At 49.1% G+C, this 20317-nt stretch overlaps 1 protein-coding gene across 4 annotated transcripts in view; it reads left to right on the top strand.

Annotated features, from left to right (window-relative positions):
• DPF3 (double PHD fingers 3) overlaps window positions 1-20317 on the top strand; it is a 295548-nt gene that overhangs the window by 195534 nt on the left and 79697 nt on the right. For all 4 annotated transcript variants that reach the window (XM_055130025.1, XM_012933613.2, XM_055130027.1 and 1 more), the window contains one exon: window positions 7431-7568. In XM_055130025.1, coding sequence (XP_054986000.1) covers window positions 7431-7568 — 138 coding nt within the window. The remainder of the gene's footprint in view (window positions 1-7430; window positions 7569-20317) is intronic.

Below are 20317 nucleotides of genomic sequence, written 5' to 3' on the forward strand. Positions count from 1 at the left end.
CCTCTGACCTAAAAGCCTTTTCCAAGGGCTGTGCTGCCAAGGACCCGGCTTGCTCCACCTCCCTGAAGGCCCAGCCGTCTGCCCTCATCCCTGCCCCTTTCTCCTGCTCCGGCTGTGCTGCATGGCCCCTGTACCACAGCTTCTTTCCAGGAGCTTCTAGAAGGGCCCTGAAGGCTATTCTGTCCTCCACGAATCCCAGGTTTCCTTCCCATGAAGTTGACCTAATTGCCAAAACCAGGCCTCTCTCCCCAGCCCCTGCCACCCCCTGATTCTCCCTTTGAGACTGCCTGAGATGACTCAGCTGCACAGTGGGAAGGGGGCTTGCTGATGGCGACTGTGTTCGAATCATTATGACAGGCCTGGTATATGCTACCCACCTCCAGCTATATCAGTGGTGGTCTCATGGCCCTGGCCCCCCAAAATTCTCCTCCTTTGCCTTATGTTACTTACTCTGCTCTCTCCTTCCTTCCTTCCTTCCTTCCTTCCTTCCTTCCTTCCTTCCTTCCTTCCTTCCTTCCTTCCTTCCTTCCTTCCTTCCTCCCTTCCTTCCTCCCTTCCTTCCTTCCTTCCTTCCCTCCTTCCCTCCACTTGCCATACTCAATAGTGCTTAGGGGCTACTTGTTGCTCAGTATTTAGGGCTCACTCCTGGAAGTGTTGAAGACATCAACAGGTGCCTGGGACCAGGTACCCCATATATAAAGCCTGTGCCAGCCCTTCGTGTTCTCCCCCGGGTTCCCGTATAATCTTATACATTTGCGCTTGTGACCAGACTCTTAAGAGACAGGTGTGTCCTGAGTTCCAGCCCAGCACCACCTTCATCCTCTCTTGCCACCTTCTTTCCTGGCCTTTGCTTCGGATCCCTAACTCCATTGCCATATCCCATCTCCTCCTGAATTCCAGGTGTGCCAGCCGATCCTAGCCTGAATTCATTTTCTTTCTTCCTAAGTTCTGGGGGTTCCTTCTTCTGGGGACTTCTGCTGTCCCTTTAGCTGATTACGCAGTCAGGGAGTTTCCAGTCAGGACCCCAGTTGGTCACACACATACACACACACACACACACACACACACACACACACACGGCTCCTGTGGCTGGTGGGAGAGCTGTCTATGAAGACCCCATCAGGACCCCAGCTGGTCTCACACACACACACACACACACACACACACACACACACACACACACACTGCTCCCGTGGCTGGTGGGGGAGCTGCCTATCGAGACCCCATCAGTCCTCGGGAGGTAATAACCCGGGGTCCTGATTGTAATTGGAGGCTACGCTGGGGAAGGGTACACTGAGCATGCAATCTGCAGGACAATGAAGCATTCCACAGGCGCACTGGGGCTTGGGGGGACATTCGAGACAAGGGGGGGCTTGCTCGAAGGTCTGCAGCAGAAAGAAACATTTTAAAGAAGATAAGAGGCTACTGAGTGCGTTGTGGGGGAGGGAGTGGGGTGGTGGGGCTGGATGGGCCTGGTGGGGGGAGGTGGCGGGGCCTGGGTGATGCTGGGAAGGGAGGCTGTGCTGGTCCTTTTGTTTTGGTTCTCTAGCCCTATTCCCCACCGAAGTCCCCACTGTTTGTACCCAGAGAAGAGATATCACTGCCACTTTGCACCCATCTCCTACATCTTAGACTGAGAGGTGGTAGCGCTAACACTATCTGCAAAAGCCGGTTCCTGGTACACAGTCCTGCCCTGGTTCCTCATTGTCAGGATAAAGCCCTGCCCAACCTTCCTCTTGTGTTTGCCGCTCTCAAACCCGCCCATCTCCCTCACTCGGCAGCAATATCTGTAGCAACCCCCCAAAAGTGCTGGGTGTGCTGGGTGGAGCATAGTTTGGTGTGTGACTGCTCCATCCTGCTGCTCCAGGAAACTCTCGCTTCTGTCCCCTGCTGTGCTGGCCCCACTGGCCAGGCTCACTCGGCTGCATTCGCCCCACTTTCTTCCATCCACCCTCCCTTCTGCTCAACTGGGAGGTCCAGCAGGCTGGGACAGGCCCTCCCGGGGCTACAGGGCTGGGCACATGATAGTTAGTGCATGATGTTTTCTTGAAGGGAGTGAACTGATAGAAGTAGGTGGTAGTCATAAAGGCCCATCCAGAGTGCTCTTTGGGTTGGGTCTGCTGGTGAGTCTTCCAGGACTCCATGTGCTACCTGGCTAGACTCAGGCCTCAGGCTATTCTCCCCTCTCCCCTCCCCCCATGACCATTCACCAAATAACCAGGGGCATCTGAGACCTGTCTGAATCTAGTATTTCTTCCAGCACAAGTGGTTCTCAAAATATAGCATGTAGCAGAATCAACCCAGGCCACTGGGCCTGCCCCCAGGGCCCCTGATTTCATTTGGGGTAAAGTCCCCCAAATTTGCATCTCCAGCAGTTTCCCAGGTGACAGTTCTGGTGCTGGTTTTGGCATGACCTTTGAGAGTCTTGCCTAGAGAAAGGGTTTGCTAAAATGAATGACTCCCGTGGGAAGGAGTCGCAGGAAGTGTTTGGGTTGTGTTTGGTGTGATTGGTTTTGGGAACTATTAATATGAGCTTAACACGGATAGTGGGTCAGCTCCTGATCCCTCTTCCTCCATGCTGACTCCTCCTCCATCTCCTGGCTTTCCCACAGAATGTTTCTGAGTTCACTCCCCAGCTGTTCCGTAAATACATTTTGAAGGTGTATCATGTGCCTGATAACATATAAAGTGGAGTTGTTAATAAGAGATAGAATGTTTATGGAACTTATTCAGAGAAGCGGCCCTCTTATAGCTAATATGTGTGGACTACTATGTGTGGACATTGTGGTAATTCCAGAAGTCATAAGAAGAAATACCTGCTTGAATGAGCAGTGGGTTCCCTATCAGTGGACTTGTCCAATATAGGCTGCTAGAATAGTAGTGGGAATAAAACAATTATACAATTAGGTCAAATGACGATTAAGATCCAGAAAACGTTATGATTAAGGAAGGCAATGGGTGGTAATTGACAGAAAATGACACCAATGAAATGCAGTGCATAGGGGGAAGCTGGCGACAGAAGATAAAGTTTCCCCTTGTAAGTATGGGTTGGATCAATCTGCTTTGTTTCGGTTTGTATTTTGGTTGGGGGAACACATGGAAATATTTGGTGTCGCTCCCTGCAAGTCCCGAGAATTGAACCTGGGGCTCTATCTTGTAGAACATCTGCTGCAGTCCTCTCAGCAACCTCCCCAGCCCCATAGTAGTAGTAGTAGTAGTAGTCACTATCACTGTCACTGTCATCCCGTTGCTCATGCTCATTGATTTGTTCGAGCGGGCACCAATAACATCTCTCATTGAGAGACTTATTGTTACTGTTTTTGGCATATCCAATATGCACGGGTAGCTTGCCAGGCTCTGCCATGTAGGTGGGATACTCTCAGTAGCTTGCCGGACTCTCTGAGAGGGGTGGAGGAATCAAACTCGGGTTGGCCTGTAAAAGGTGAACGCCCAACTGCTGTGCTATCGTTTATTTTTAATAACATTTATTCATCACCAACAGTATGCTTGGTCACAATGAATTTATACCCAGTGACCCCATAATGTGATGTTTATTGACCTTATGTAATATGTATATATATATGTATGTGTATATATAGATATAAACTGATATATATGTATATACTGTCATTTTATTTTCTTTTTTGTAATGAGAGAGAAAGGGAGAGAGAAAAGGGGGGAGGGAGAAGGAAAGAGGGAGTGGAAGAGAGTGAGAGCACAAGCAAGTAGGCAATGACTTGAGTTTATAGTCAATTGGTAGGTTGTCAACAGCAATTTCAGATTCAAGAAAGCCCAACCAATGGCCAGTTTCTATAGTTTGAGGTCAGGAGTCAAACTTGAGATGAAACAAACTAAGCTGATGCCCTTCTTAATACCTTATGCTAATAAGTTGTTATAACTTATTGAGCATCCATTATGTACTGAGTACTGAATGAGATGCTTTACTCCAGCTATTTATAGCCTAATAATAATTCTCCAAATACACAGAGAGAACTTGTGTTTTGCCTAGTACATTCAGCAAAATTCCTCAGTGTGTTCTTATAAGTTAATGTGACCCATAAAATTGAAATGTGATAAAAGATAGTCCAAAATGATAAATCTGCCTTAAGTCCGAATATAGATAACATGCGATATTAGCAAACAGAATATGGCAGTGTATCAAATGGATAATACACTCTCACTAAATAGAGTGCTTCTAAAAATGCAGGAATGGTTCAATAATAGGCAACATTAGGAAATCAACATAATTCACTATATCAGCAAACTGAAGGAGAGTCACATATTTGTTGATACTGAAAGGGTGACCCATAAAATTCTCTCATAATAAAATTTAAAAACAAGGATTAGAGAAACAACTCAAATTTGATAGAGTAAAAATGAGACTCATATTTCATTCAAAGCAGAAAAACATGAAATCCATCTTCATTAAAACAGGAATAACCTCTTTTAAAATATTGTCTCCGTGATTCTTCTAAATGAATTAAACTGAGAAGATAAAAAATAGTTTGAGCAAATGTGAGTTGAAGAGATGATTTGACCAATTTTTGCCTGTGACGATACAGAGCATTCCCTTCGCTGCGATTTTCTGGGCTTTTACTTATAGGTCAGCCATGGGGCAAGACTATAAGATATTTTAAGATACAGACCACATTCAGCTTTCATTACAATATGTTATGATGGTTGCTCTATTTTTTTAAATGTTTAATTTAGAGCTTTATTTATTTATTTATTGAATCATTGTGAGAAACAGTTGCAAAGTTGTTCATGATTGAGTTTCAGTCATGCAATGTTCCAATACTGGTCCCATACATACCAGTGTATGTTTCCCACCACCAGTGTCCCCTGTTTCCCTCCTTGCCTATCCCTGCTTCTCTACAGCAGACACTTTTCTTCTTTCTCTCTTTCTCGCTCTCATTCTCTCTCTTTCATTTTGGGCATTATAGTTTGCAATGATTTTTCTGTTTTTCTTACTGTTGTGAATCTCTTGCAGCATCTAATTTCTAAATGAAACTAGCTTCTATATGTTGGGAAAATAAGGTGTCTGTAGGGTCTAGCACGATCCACAGGTTCAAGTATCCTCTGTAGCCTCTGTACTCTTGGGACCTACTCCCTCTGGCTAAGGGAAGACTGTGGTAACACCTTGAGAACCTGAAGATAAATGGAGCGAAAAAGAAACCCTACTAGAAATAGTAAGGAATTGGCTAAGGAGACTTTCACAGTCACCTAGCCAAGTCAATTTTGCTGCATCTGAGAGACAGTTGTGCTCCTTCCCCCGATCACTTTATTTAAACACCATTTGCCTTGCACGTGGCCGACCCGGGTTTGATTCCTCCATCCCTCTTGGACAGCCCGGCAAGCTACTGAGAGTATCGCGCCCGCACAGCAGAGCCTGGCAAGCTACCTGTGGCACATTCGATATGCCAAAAACAGTAACAAGTCTCACAATGGAGATGTTACTGGTGCCCACTAGAGCAAATCAATGAATAACTGGACGACAGTGCGACAGTGCGACAGTGATTTACAAAGTTGCCCTGATGCATTTGCTACAGGCATTCAACATTCCAACACTGATTCTATCACCACTATCATCTACCCTTCACCATTCTCCCCATTTCTCCAACCACCCCTCAAACCTGCCTCCATAGCAGACCCAAATTATTTTATATTCCTGTTGCCACTAAATGACTAATGAAATGATAAAAAAAAAGACTTCAGTAAAAGAAAATTTGTGAAAATTGTTATATCTCCCCCCGGGGACATTAAGTCTTATCTGAGGTTTTACTAAAGCTGTTGTTGCTAGTTGAGCCTTCTGTGTTACTGTTTTTGTTAGTCGAGCTCAGTTGGTTTGTACGTTACATTCCCGTCCAATCTGGTGGCTCCTACTGGGAGGTTGGTGTTGCAGAATTTGGAGATATCGCTCCAGAAAATCCAGAATATTTAATTGGCCAGTAAGCAGCAGTGGTGGAATGTGGGTGTGGTTGCTGGGGCTTTAGGAAGTATAGGGAGGTGTGGGAAGGTCACTCACCCCAACTCTGAGAAGGCCTGGAGTTTTTAAAAAAAACGCACACCAAAAATACAACCCCAGTGTACCTGAAAATTTCGGTAGTTTGACATCTCTGTGGAGCTGTCGTGAGATGGTGGAGTATAGCCGGAGGTGCAGCCACTGGGGTGCAAGTGTGACTACCGGGGCTTCCAGAGGGCAGGAATTTGACCCATTCTCACTCCTGAGATCTCCCCAAAGGTCTCAGCCGGGGACCAGTGTATCCAGAATTTATTGGCTAATTAATTCTTGAGATTTAATTGTGAGAGACAGTTGTGCTCTTTCCACGTGTGGATAGTCTGTGCCCCCTGATCAGACCAGGCCTGAGGAAGGAGGGTCTCTGGACACCCGCCTCTTCCACCACAGAAGGGGTGTTTGCTCTGCTGGGTACAATATGGGAGGTTTGGCTCGGGAGTTTGTCTGAAAGACCCTCTGGACTTCTGTGATCACCACAGCCGGCCAGGGAACGAGATATTGGGCCTTGAGTGAAAGTGTGTGGGGATCTGACTTCTTCTTCGGTTCTGAGCAGCGGAACTGATTTCTTCTGACTTTTGAGAGGCCATCTTTCTTGGTTTGTTGCTCTTTTTCCTTTCTGTCTGTCCTGGAGGTAGAGCTCATGTTATTAGAAGGGAGTTTGTAATTCAGAGACTGTGTGGGGCAACAGTGGGGAATAATGTTCTTGTCTCCCAAGAACTTCTGGGCTTGGCAGCTTCTATGGCGATAACAGGCTATGATTTTCTGGCATGAAATCATTGGGTGTCTCATTAGGAAGAGTACCCCCCACCCCCCAACACACACACACACACACACACAAACACACCACACACACACACACACACACACAGAGTTTTGCACTTCTAGAGTTTGATTCTAGTGACTGTGTCACTTCAGCTGTGTGTTCCCAGGTCGATCTCTGAGCCTTGCTGGGTTTCACTTGCCCAATCTGTGCTGCAGAGTATTGGGTTGGGTCAACTCCTGTGCCCTTTGGTGTCAAAGTTGCCATAATCATAACTCGTCATGACCCGTTCACGCCCCTTGGTGCTTTGCAAAAAAATGAACTCATCACCCTGATTCTAGGAGGGAAATGTTCTTATTGTCATTTTCTCTCAGAAGAAATTGAGGCACAAGAGAGGGTAAGACCTGGTCTGGGGTCTCAGAGTCAGAAAATGATGGAGCATTCACTCAGCTTGTGCCCATCATACCTGGGTGCTTTTTCTTCTCACGGGCTCATGTGGTCACAGCTGTGCTGATTCTATGCGGGGGGTGAGGAAGGTGGGAGACACTTTGTAATTCACCAGCGCCAAGGGTGAATGGGTGGGAGAAGCTTGGCAGTGGCCGGAGGGGTGGCTGACGTTGCTGTTCCCTTTCTTGTTTTCTTTTTCCTATCTAGTCTGTGGCAAGCGCTACAAGAACCGTCCGGGACTCAGCTATCACTACGCCCACACCCACCTGGCCAGCGAGGAGGGGGATGAAGCCCAAGACCAAGAAACCCGGTCCCCACCCAACCACAGAAACGAGAACCACAGACGTGAGTTCCCCATTATCAGACTGGACGGTGATGAGGCGGGGTGCGGATGGGGAGGAGGCTACGGATCATTCCTTTTGTATACTTCTGGCATCTTCTGATGGCTTCTGTTGATTCGTCTCGATTTCCTGGGGTGACTTGGCCTTTTCAAGCCAGCCCCAACTGCTCTGTGGAATCTGGCAGGGCTCAAGGGAGCTGGGCAGGGGTGGCACACCCAGCTCTGCACCCAGAGAAAGGAGGTAGGGTAAGAGTGGAGGGATACACCTTTCCCTGGCCTGTGTCAAACACAGGACCTGCTACTCTTTCCCTCAGCTCTGGAAGAACCATTCCCAGCCGCTCACCTGAACTGAACACAGTCCTTGGTGAATCAGTTTGGACAGACATTCCTCATATCTTCTTGCTCATCCAGACATGTCAGATATTTTTGGTTCATTGTTTAGGCTTTGGGTACAGGGCACCCTTCTACCCTGCTTAGAAACACTGCCTTGGGACTGACTTGTCATTTTGTTGATCACTCCAGTAGCCAACACCATGTGGAGGGCCTTACCACTGGGATATTGGACTTTCAAGACCCCAAGTGATTCTGAAAATTGGGGACTCCATTTTTATTCTTTCCTTTCTCCAGGCATAAATGATTAGATTAAAAAGAACTTAGTACTCACCCCTTGATTTTCCTCTTTAACACTGGTTTCTGGGAAAGGCACTCAGGCCACCGGAGCTGGGTGGGGGTGGGGCAGGGTGGGGGCGGGGCAGGATGGGGACTGGGCATCAGGGTCATGTCCAGCAGTGTTCAGTATAGGGGACTTACGATGTGAGGGATCAAACGAGGGGTCTTGAACATATAGGGCTTATATTGTGCCACCTGAACTGTCTCCCCAACCCTTAATGTTTCCTCTTTACTTACTCTTAAGACCTTGGCTCCAAATGTTGTCACATTCTTAGGTTACTGGGATTAGGAATTTAATGTAAAGAATTTCGGGAGCAGAGAGACAAATGTAGTCCATAATGCCTGCTCTCATTTCTACTCACTTTCAGGTTCCAGCCGTTTGCTTGACAACCAGTATTTTCTCATAAGGGCTTGAACCCTGGAAATGAGTACGAATGAAAGCATCAATGCGCTGTTTCTTCTTGTTATCTGGACAGAGTCTGTAAAGCAGGCCAGGAGGGTCTGACAGAGCTATGCCCCCGACCCCCTTTTCTGGCCACCCCCACTACCAGCTGATGTCTCTGCCTTCTCTCTGCAGACGGGTTCCTTGCTCCATTCATCCTGTCTTTCAAAAAGGAGACTACTGACCTGCACAGACACTCTTGGGATTTGGCTCCCCGGCCTTCCTCTTATCCCTTGTCTGATCTCAGTGGTCAAGGATAGCTATTGTCTCTTACCTCTGGGAGGCCTAGAAGAATCTCCTTTGATTTGGGTTGCAATCTGGAAGGTATTTATTAGTGACAGTTGCCCTCTAAAGTATTTATTAGCTGGGTTTTGTTGCTCACTCTCACCATCCCCTCTGCTCCCCTTTACATCTCTTTGCAAATGTCAGGCCAGTGTAATGCTTCATTCATGCTGGAGGGCGTGGACACTTAGCTTTTGCCTGTCTCTTTTGTGTGCACACATGCGTGGTGATGGGCAAAGGCCTGTGGCTGCTTCCAGGCCCCCCTCCCCCGTCCTTCAGGCAAGCTGCAGACCCCAAGTAGAACAAGTCTCTTCCTTAGCTGTTCCTGCGGATCCCTCTGGGGGCTTGGGGGCTTCCAAGGTGGGTGCTGATTTCTGTCTATGTCCATCAGAATCTCGTCTCATGCTCTCATGGGTCTGTCTCTGCTTCTGGTGGCCTCACCTTGAGCCACTGTCTTTCTTCCTTCTAGGTGGCAAGCATCCCCAAGGAGTCCCACTGGCTGCTTGTTCTCCTCTCTTTAGGGGCTGTCAGCTGGCACCATTGTCCTAACTCCATGTCCATCCCACTTCCCACCCAGCTCTTGGGAAATTGGCTCCATCATAAAGGATCGCTCCAGGGATTTGAAACCTCAAAAAACATCTTTGACTATTTTTGGGCACCAAGGAAGGTTCTAGAATTTTTGCATGCATCTTTCAATGACATCTCTTCTGATCAACCCCAATTTTACTAGCTGAGAGGGTGTAGCAGAAGGACCCTTTGCATCCACAGAGCCTTTCCTGGCTTTCCTACCCCCATTTTTAAAAAACAAATCCAGGGCAGTGGCTCTGCCCAGGTTCTTTGCTGCAGACAAGCCCCTGAAGTGTTGGCTGCTTCGAATGTTTCCTCCCATGCCCCCTCATGAGAAGCCCCCCAACCATTTCTCATGAGCACTAATTGCCAGCATCATTAATACCCGGTCATTAGCTGCTCCCACTCTTTGGGGTGTGCGCCGGCTCCCATTCATTCTGCCCCTAAGTGCCACTGGGGCTGAGTGGCGAGTCGAACGTGGCAGCTCTGCAGCATCCGGAGGCCTTGGTCTGATTGATCCTCCCTGGGCCAGGCCTTGGGAGGGAGAAGGAGCCAGGAATTACCTCCCCGATATGCAGAAAAGCTCTGTACCCCAGAGAAGTGGGAATGCTGCCATATTCTTATTGAGTAGAACTGTAGGGGCACCCCCCCCTTTGCCTGTGAGCACGAGCTTAGTGCCGGGCGGAGGAAGCTCCACAGACCAGGAGATTTCAGGGCCAGGTAGGTTCGAACCTCCTGCAGCCAGCGGGAGAGACATTTTCACACTGGTCCTCCTGCTGTCCCTTGCTGCAGCCCCCAGCTGCGCCTCCAGCCAAGCCCATCACTCATCCCCTGCCTGCTGCTGCTAAAAGGGCAGAGAGTGCCAGAGTGCCAGATCCCGCGTGGCCTCTGCTGCCCCAGGCCGCCCCTGCACGTTGCCAGCTCAGCACTCCGCAGTCCTCCTGCCCCTCCCATTTGGAGTTTTTCTCTCTTTGTTCCCCTTCCTGCCTCCTTCCCTTAGGGCCCTGTCGCTTAGCCCCAACCACTGGCAGCCCCGATGGTGGGAGCACAGACATTTGGCAAGGGAGAGACTTTTTTTGGAGGAGTTGGGGTGGGGGTTTCTGTCCCCGAGTTTCAGTCCTTCCCCTTCTGTGTGAAGCTAAATTCTTTTTTCCTTCATCTGCTTTCTGCAAATCTCAGCGTGTGCATGCATTCAGAGCCACACATCACGCACACAGATTATGTATAAAATGAAAGCAGGAGGGCCCGGCAGGTTAGGTTTCTGACAAGTGCCACTCAGGTGTCTGTTGTGACTTCTTGAGGACACGCAGTTGACACCCTCTGGTGTAGAAAGAACCCTGGCTTAGGATTGGAAATGCCCAAGACACAGGCTCACAATATCAAGACTTTTCCCGAATTTCTTATTATCATTTTTATATGCAATGGCTATCTTTTATAGAAGATGCCTTCAAGGTAACTTTAGAGGAGATAGAGTGAGGTGGAAACTTATGAGAGCTTGAACCTGGATGGAAATGCTATGTAAATAAATTCAGTATAATCTGTTCATCTATTCATTCATCCATCCACTAATCCATCCATCTGCTGATTTGTCTGTCCATTCATCCATCCCTCCCTCTATTTCCTTCTCTCCTTCCCTCCCTCCCTCTTTCCCTTCCTCCCTTCTTGCCTCCCTTCCTCCTTCCTTGCATCCATCTATCCACCCTACATTCATCTCTCCATCCATCCCCCCATCCTTTCATCTCATGACTGGTCCATTCACCTATGTAATTAGTAACCAAGTATTGCCTATCTATGGGCCCCGTGTTTGAGGAGCTAACATTCTAAAGTGGACTGTGTGATCTGGTCATGAGGCTATGTACAGGTGGCAGGGGAGCAAAGGACTCCAGGTACAGTGCATGTTCTGCCCCTCAGCACAGTGCTGTTCTAACGGTGAAAACCCAGTTACCTGGGAGTTTCCTGGATGCCTGCCTTCATCAGAGGGACTGAAATAGAGACTATTGGTTAGGTCCATCAATCAATGATTGAAAATGTCTTCCAGGGCATTCTGGTACACAGGAAAGCCCAAGAACCTCTGCATAAAGGGATTTGCAGAGGGTTCATGGAGGAAGTGATATTCAAGCTAGCTTTGGTACACCACAGAGGAGTTTTTCAGGTGGGAGCGGACTTCCTGGGCAGAGGGAATGCATGTCTGCACAAGACAAGGAAGTCTAAGAAGTTGTCTGTCTGGTGACTTCAGACAACTGGTAGTCATTTGGGTCTAAGTCAAGTCAGATTTTAGAATCCTGGCAGAGAAAGGGTAAAACACAGAGGTTTAGGGATCTAGGGAATCCCCTAGTGAATTAATTAGTAGTGGCTTTTGGGGATACGGAAAAATTATGGAAATGCAGACAGGGACCACAGTTGGAAGTACCTTCTATGCCCAACAGTGGAGAGCCACAGTAACAATGACTAGGTTAGAATAGTAGGTTAAAATATTAGGTTAGAGTACTCTTTAGTACATGGGGCACTTTTTATGTTGTCTTCCTCTTTTTTTTTCTTTTTTTGGGTCACACCCGGCGATGTACAGGGGTCACTCCTGGCTCTGCACTCAGGAATTACCCCTGGTGGTGCTCAGGGGACCATATGGGATGCTGGGAATCGAACCTGGGTTGGCCGCATGCAAGGCAAATGCCCTACCCACTGTGCTGTTGCTCCAGCCTCTGTCTCCCTCTTTTATCTAATAGCATAAAGGAGTATGAAATGCTTGGTCACATACTGGGAACTGTTTACAGGGAAATATCCTAGCTCTGAGTGTATGTCATCATTTCAAGCTGATTTCTTAGCTGCTGGGAGAAGCAGTAGGGTTGGCCTAGGTAGTGGGTCAGTCTTTTGTGGCACAAGTGCTGTGCCAGCCACTGAGAGTTCCAATTCTGCTGAAAGAAGGAAGGGCCCCTGCGCCAGGCCCCTTTGGAGGGCATGCTGTACCCTGCAGATTTGAAAGAGCTTAGTTGATTAAGGGTGATGGCAGCTGATTAGATAATCTGAAAATTAGCCTGATAATGTGCAAATTATCCAAAAGAAGCAGATGATGTCATTGCCCCACTGATGGGAAAAATCTAACAGATGTTATTAGTCTCCTGACATCTCTGTCCTCTGCTGTTCAGCGGGACAACAAAACCAGAAAGTGAGAATGGGAGTTGCCCGTGACACAGTGTCAGCATTTTGGATCAACCTGACAGGTGACTGAAAAGAGCCCCGAACCCCGAGTGGCCAAGCACTCACCCAATTTCCAAGTAAGATACTTGGGCTTTCACACCCGAGAGCAAGGAGAAGCTTCCAAGACAGGGCTCTCTCTCAAGAAGTGAGCACATGTGGAAACAAGTTTCTAGAATGATTCTTTAACAAAACCATTTGTGCTGATCATACACCAAAGAAGAACCTGAAGGGTTGCCCTGGACATGGGTATAGAGTTCATGTGGAGTATATATTCATTTGACCTTGAAGCCCAGAGAAGGGGCCATAGGGTTGGCCTGGCCAGGGTGTGGCCCCTGACTGCCCTCTGTGTAAGGGGGCAGTTCCTCATACCTTGTTGTTCCTTTATCCCTTCATCATAAGACAGAGAACAGTCCGGCGATCTTGTAGGGTGCTAACAAGTTTTCACCAAGATCAGAAGATCAGGTGGGAGTGTGTCACCAAGCTGGCACAGTCAGGCCAATGTCCCATCTGTGGCCTTCATGAGAGACCATCAGAATGTGGTTGTGAACATGGTTGGCTGGTGGAGCCAGGGATCTGCCAGGTCTAAGAGAGGTTGAGTAGGGTAGAAGCTAAGTGTGAATGTGTGTGTGCTGGTCCTGGTTCAGTCACACTGGAGCGATCCTGGGAAACAGTGCTCTGAACACTCTCAGAGCTGGCTCTGGCCCTGGCATATCTTTTGCGAAAGCTTAGATGGGAGATACTGCTCCTTCTCCAGGGCCAAACATGAGTCTGTATCAGGCAATGGCTCTGCATATTTGCCTGGGTGGAGGAGTGGGTTGTAGTTTGGGGGAACCTATTTGATTTTTCTTATATTTGGGGACTAATTACCAGAAGGTTTAGGGCCCACCAGTTCTATGGGCTCTTGAAATGACAATGACAACTCTAGGTGTTGATGGCATTCCTGAGTGAGCCCACTGTGCCAAATGGGCTGCATCCATATGCTTCGTTCCTTGCAATCCAACAAGGTGGCTACCTTGTCACTGGAGGCCACCAAGATATGAAGGATGTGCCCTGGACAGAGTCCAAATGTGAATTCTTTGGTTCCCTGCCACTTTGGGGAGGAAACGAACTTATTTGGGACTATAATTTTTGTTCCTTATTCTTATCAGTAATAAGCTACCCTTGCATCTAGAAGAAGAAAGAAGATTGACATGAAAGAACACTTTCTAAGTGACAGGCACTTAACTCACATTGAATTGCTCCCATTTTACAGATGAGGAACCCATATCTAAGAGAGGTTGAGCAGGGTAGAACCTATGTGTGAATGTGTGTGTATGTGTGCTGGTCCCGATTCAGTCACATTGGGAAAGTGGAATTCCAAGTGAAGGATCCTCACTCAGCATGGGCTCTTGGCCTTGGTCCCTTTTCTGTCCCTGAATTTTCCCCGAAGTGCATTCAATTGTGTAGGAGCTTTAGGAAAGCAATGGCTTTATTCATGGGCACAATCTTACCCTGGGCTGTCACAATCTGCCTCTGCCTCATGACGTGAGTAACAGAGATGGGTTTACCACACTTCTGCATATGCTGGAACTATCCAGTTGAGTTGTGAGTGGAGTGGGTGTTAAGTCTTTCTGGGGGTCACAAGGCTCTTCCTGGTGTGTGTGTGGAGGTGTGTTTGTGTGTGTGTGTGTGTGGTGGATATATAGGTGTATAGGTGTGTACAGAGTATGTAAGTGTGTATAGGTGTGTACAGAGTATGTAGGTGTGTACAGAGAAACAAACTATGTACGGTCTGTTCTTATAAGTCCATGGAGCCCACCAGTAGGCTCTTATCCTCATCACCTCGTGGGAAGTTGTGGTGGTGAGAGGGCACAATAGGGTTTAGTTCATAGGAGGAAACTTTAGTCTTCAACATTAACTTTAGGAGCCTGGAATATGGTTCAAGAGATAGAGCACGCGATTAGCATGTATGAAGTCTTGAGTTTGATACCTGGCAATATGTTGTCTCCCCTATTCCAGCTCCATCCCTGCCTATAGCTCTGCTATACCCCAGTGAAACCCTGGTGGCTCCTGAGACCTGTCACACACAAAGGCTTGCCAGGAGTGAACCTGCCTCCCCACCATCCCTAGAAACACTGGGCGGAGTCCTTTTTGAAAAACCAAACCTAACCTAATGTAACCTAACTGAATGCAACCATAATGTAATGTAAAATAATGTAACCTAACCTACCACTAGTTTTTGTGATATACAGTGGACCCTCCCTCCCCCCTCCCCCTCTTCTACTACAGATTCTGCCTGAGACTTTATTAAAATCATGAACCACTCTATATGACCGACTTCCCTCCCTCCCTCCCTCCCTCCCTCCCTCCCTCCCTCCCTCCCTCCCTCCCTCCCTCCCTCCCCCCTCCCTCCCTCCCTTCCTTCCTTCCTTCCTTCCTTCCTTCCTTCCTTCCTTCCTTCCTTCCTTCCTTCCTTCCTTCCTTCCTTCCTTCCTTCCTTCCTTCCTTCCCTCCCTTCCTTGATACCTGGCAATATATTTCCTCCCTCCCTCCCTCCCTCCCTCCCTCCCTCCCTCCCTCCCTCCCTCCCTCCCTCCCTCCCTCCCTTCCTTCCTTCCTTCCTTCCTTCCTTCCTTCCTTCCTTCCTTCCTTCCTTCCTTCCTTCCTTCCTTCCTTCCTTCCTTCTTCCTTCCCCCCTCTGTTTCTCCCTTTCTCCCTTTTCCTCCCTTCCTTCCTCCCTCTCTCCCTTCCTCTCTCCCTCCCTCCTTCCTTCCCTCATTTCCTTCCTGTAAAGCTTTTGTGGCCACTGCAAACATCCTAGGGTCTGTCCTTGGCTGCTTATTTTCCCTTCACTGTCCACACCAGCTCCCTTGGCAAAATCTCTCTCCCTTTCTTGCCCACTGCTGGCTCCTGTCCGGATCATTGCAACTTACATATCGATCTCCCAGCCTCCCAGAACACATTCTCTGTGGAGGCGCCACAGTGGCCTTTTGAAAGCATAAAACAACCCAGGCCACTCTCAACCCTTGAATCATACTTGAATAAGGGCCTGTTTTGGTGCTTCTCTGGGTCTGGTTGACAGCACCCACCTCACCCAAGAATTATTCATCCATATGCGCTCAGGAACTTCCCATTTTTACTACTGAATTCCCCCAGCCCTTGGGACCCCTCTTTGTGCCAGTGGAAACTCTCCATGCCAGGCAAACCTAGCAGGTTGACTTCTACAGGCAGCTGGGGAGAAATATGCGACCTTGGATACTGATTCTCACTGCTGCATCTTAATCTGAGTAAGATTCCTCTGGAATTTATCTGCACAGCTCCCAGCTCCAGGAAGCCCTGGTGGGCCACTGTGCAGCTTGCTATCTCTCGGGTTTGTAGTTAGAGTGGTCTCGCAGGGCTATTCCATGTGGGCTGGCTAAGAGCCCCATGACCTGGGCTCAGACGCCACATAACCACCTGCTAATGTGTGACCTCAGGCATGAACACAGCCTCCTTGGTGCCTCCGTCACCTAATAGAAGCAGAACCTTCTCGCCCCTTTGATTGAGCTCTGTGCTGATCACCAACGCTCATCCCTAAGCCCAACATTCATAGCACGGCCTGGGAAACCCAGTGCTAGGGGCTCTCATCCTTCTTGCTAAGGCCATGCTGCTCAAGCCTGAGCATGAGTCCTTAGAACAGAGTTTTCCAACTGCTGGGGCACAGGCCAGGCTGAGCTCGCGGGTGTGCAATGGTGGCCCGGCTCTGCCAGCATGTGGGTCATCACTGGGTCCCACCCAGAGTTTCAGGTCTGGGGCAGAGCCCGAGGATCTTTGTTTTTGGCAGTTCCCAGGAGGAGCCACTGCTTTGAAGAACTCCAGCTGGTGCAGATGCATGTTTAACGGCTTCTCTGGTGTCTTGGGTGACCTCAGTCAGCGGGGGTGCTTCTCAGCAGGTCAGGAGTGAGGCTGGACCTGGTCCTGGGTACAGGCTTCCTGGGAGTGTTCCAAGCTGGGCCTTCTCTTAGCTGCTTTCCTGGGCTCTGTGCTTTTACCTCTCTCCTGAAATATGCCTTTGACACTTGAGGCTCATTCCAGTCCTCATCCTAATGAGGCTGTGTTTTGGTGTAACGGACCCAGAAAATGTGCTATTTCTTTGTGGACTTGCCAGAGTCCCAGGGGACAAGAGGTTGGATGGTGTTGCAGGAGGGATGGGGTGGGGGTGGGGGACAAGGCTGGCCAAGAGGCATGGGGAAAGGGAGGAGGTTTGCTGAATTCTAATCTCAGCAAAAATGTCCTGGTAGCGGGGACAGCATGAGCTTCTATAGCTCAGATGCATGGGGACGGCCTGCAATTCTCTATGGGGAATGACACCACTTCATTGCAAGCCCTAGTGACATAGTTCCTCTTAAATGAAACATTTCTCCTATAACTGACTCATTTGGTGGCAATAACAAGTTGCTACACCAGGGCATGAACTGACCCCCAGGACCTTCCTGTAGAAAATGGAAATGTTTCCTGTGCTTTCCCTAATCAGTGCCTTGAAAAAGAATCAACCTGGCCCCATCTACTTCTCCATTCTCTGAAGCATCAGTGACAGTAGGGGCAGTTGGTCAGGCTGGAGAACAGAGCATGTTACTGATGTGCCCTGTGACCATCTGACCCCTGGAGGGAGTGTCCACACTCGGGCAAGTTTCACTTGAACCACACACGTTCACACCAAGCATCCCTGTACTCTCTGTGCATTTTTTTTTTTTGGTCTGTGTGTGTTTTGTTTTGTTTTGAGGCCACACCCAGTAGTGCTCAGGGTTTTCTCTTGGCCCTGTGCTCAGGAATCATTCCTGGTAGTGCTTGGGGAACCATATTGAGCAGTGCCAGGGACCAGACTGAGGTCGGCTGCGTGTAAGGCAAGCATCTTTACCCCTCTCTGTTTCCGTGCTTACAGAACCAATTTTAGGAGGTAAGTCACACAGGGTGTTTATCTAACAGTCAAAGTTTTGTATTCTGCAAAGACGGAGGAGGAAGTAGGCATAAATCCAGGAGGGATACCTGATGCCACATTTAGACATTTTTGTAGGGGCCAGAACCACAGCTCAGAGGCAGTAGGAGTGTGTAGAAGGCACTGGATGTAAATTCGACTTACAGTTCTGCATAGTTTCACCTTCCTCCAGGACCATCTAGTAACCCCACAGTACCACTTGGCCAAGCTGAGCACTAAATTGTTAGACTCACACAAGATGGTCCCCAGGCTCCTGAGCACTGGAAAGTACTACCCACCCACACTACCCAGTTCCATAGATGTCAGAACATGTTTTTTTCCTGGGTCATACAGGACTCCTAGCAAAAAAGGAGATAGAAGGTTCCAGAGTTACTGGGACTGGCTGAGTCTGGGGGTTCTTAATTCCTTCGATTCTCATTTCCTAAGGAATGGTTCAGGGAGAGGATTCCTGCAGAAGGCCAGGCCCCGGCTTTCCCCATAGACAGACACCCTTTGCTTCTACCCCCCACCACTATCCCCATTAGGAACAGGACTGTGGCGCCTTAGAATGGATGCTTGACACTTGGGGGACCCATGAAATCCTTTTGCCTGGCAAGTATTTGCCCCCTCTCTGCAGATGGCGCCTCCTGTGGTGAAGTATTGATGTGAGTGCCTGGCAGTCACTGTGCCAGTTTTGGGGACTCGGTGAATCCTGGCCGCCCTGGCAGAGGTGCGCGCACACACACACAAACACACACACATACACACAAACAGCTGCCACAGGAGGCCAGTTCCTCTGGGTGTAGGATTTTCACTCCATTATAATCCTCAGATACAACCCCCAAGCCCCCCACCCAAAAAAAATTCTTAAAGTGCCATCCAGAACATTATTTTGCCTTCAAATAGGCAGGTGCTCAAACTGCCCCTGCCAGAAAAGTGGTCTCAGTGGGAGAAACCCCCTCCTCTGACAAGCCCAACTCTGGAACTGTCCTCATTTTCCACTTCTCAAGGCAGGCGCTATCATTTCTGCACAGTCTGTCTCAGGGTGTCCTTGACAATCCAGCGTGGCGGTTTAGTCTCACCCCAAATCTTGAAGACTTTTTATGTCAGCCTTTGATCTTTTCTTCTCTAGGCTGACAAATCTCAGCTCCTGACATGGCTCCATACCTGCTGTGCTTTCTCCATGTTCTATAGTCATATGATCCTCCATGTTCCAGGGCTGTGTGTTTCTCCATGCTCTATGGCTGTGTGGTCCTCCATATTCTGTGGCTGTGTGTTCCTCCATGCTCTATGGCTGTGTGGTCCTCCATGTTCCATGGCTGTGTGGTCCTTCATGCTCCATGGCTGTGTGGTCTTTCGTGCTCTCTGGCTGTGTGGTTCTCCATGCTATGTGGCTGTGTGACCCTCCATGCTATGTGGCTATGTGGTCTTCCATGTTCCATGGCTGTGTAGTCCTCCATGCTCTCTGGCTGTGTGGTCCTCCATGTTCCATGGCTGTGTGGTCCTCCATGCTCTATGGCTGTGTGGTCATCCATGTTCCATGGTTGTGTGGTCCTCCATGCTCTCTGGTTGTGTGGTCCTCCATGCTCTCTGGTTGTGTGGTCCTCCATGCTCCAAGACTGTGTGGTCTTTCATGCCCCATGACTGTGTGGTCCTCCATGCTCCATGGCTGTGTGGTCTTTCATGCTCTCTGGCTGTGTGGTTCTCCATGCTATGTGGCTGTGTGACCCTCCATGCTATGTGGCTATGTGGTCTTCCTTGCTGTCTGGTTTTGTGGTCCTCCACACTCCATGGCTGTATGGTCCTCCACGCTCTCAGGCTGTGTGGTCCTCCTTGCTATGTGGCTGTGTGGTCTCTGCAGAAGAACCAGCTCTCTGCCACTGAGCTCTCCAGTGAATTGTGGTAGTGGATCAGTGGACCCCATTGTCCATTTCTCCTCTGGGCCCCCTAGACTCTCCTGCCTTTCTCCAGGCTGGGAGGAAGGGGTCCCTGGTTTGGGGGTCTCAGTGGCTGAGAAGAACCAATCGGAATGGAATCCCAGCATTTTTATTCCTTGGATCTGTGGGATTTATTTTTTCATCAGTTCTAGGGAAGCAAGGGGAAAAAAAGGTGTCAGGTCTTGGGGATAATTTATATGAGTAAACACGTAAGGAGTGGGGTGAGCAGAGCATGAGAATTAAGGCCATTTATCCAGGCTTTGAGGCTCTGTTTGCCCTCTGGTCCAGCCTTCCCCACAGTCTATTTGCCACTTAACCCTCTCCTGTCCTGCTCCGTGTCCGCCCCCACAGGGCTCCCCACAGCCACCTTCCCAGCTGGCCTTCTGCCTGCTCCCCTGCCCCTCCCGTGTCCCTCATTAAAGGCTGCGTGGAAGGGAGCTGGCTGAGACGGAGGCCTCCAGCTGAGGCCTGCGCGCTGATTCTGCAGGGAGAGCACGTGGGCTGATGCCCTCCCTCCTCGTGCCCCCTGACTCCAAAGCCACTTCCTTGGGCCTGTCCAGCTCCAGTGTGGCCTGAGAGACTGGCCACAGGGCCACCTCTCTGCTCCCCCCTCTCTCTTTACTGACTGTGTCCTCCAGAGATGTGCTCTGCCCAGCCGAGTGGCACCGGGCTGGGATGCTTTACACTTGAGAGATGAAGTAATAACAGGTGGCAAGACCAGAGGCTGCC

Source organism: Sorex araneus, chromosome 3 (genome assembly GCF_027595985.1).
Source record: "Sorex araneus isolate mSorAra2 chromosome 3, mSorAra2.pri, whole genome shotgun sequence".
NCBI classification, from domain to species: Eukaryota; Metazoa; Chordata; class Mammalia; order Eulipotyphla; family Soricidae; genus Sorex; species Sorex araneus.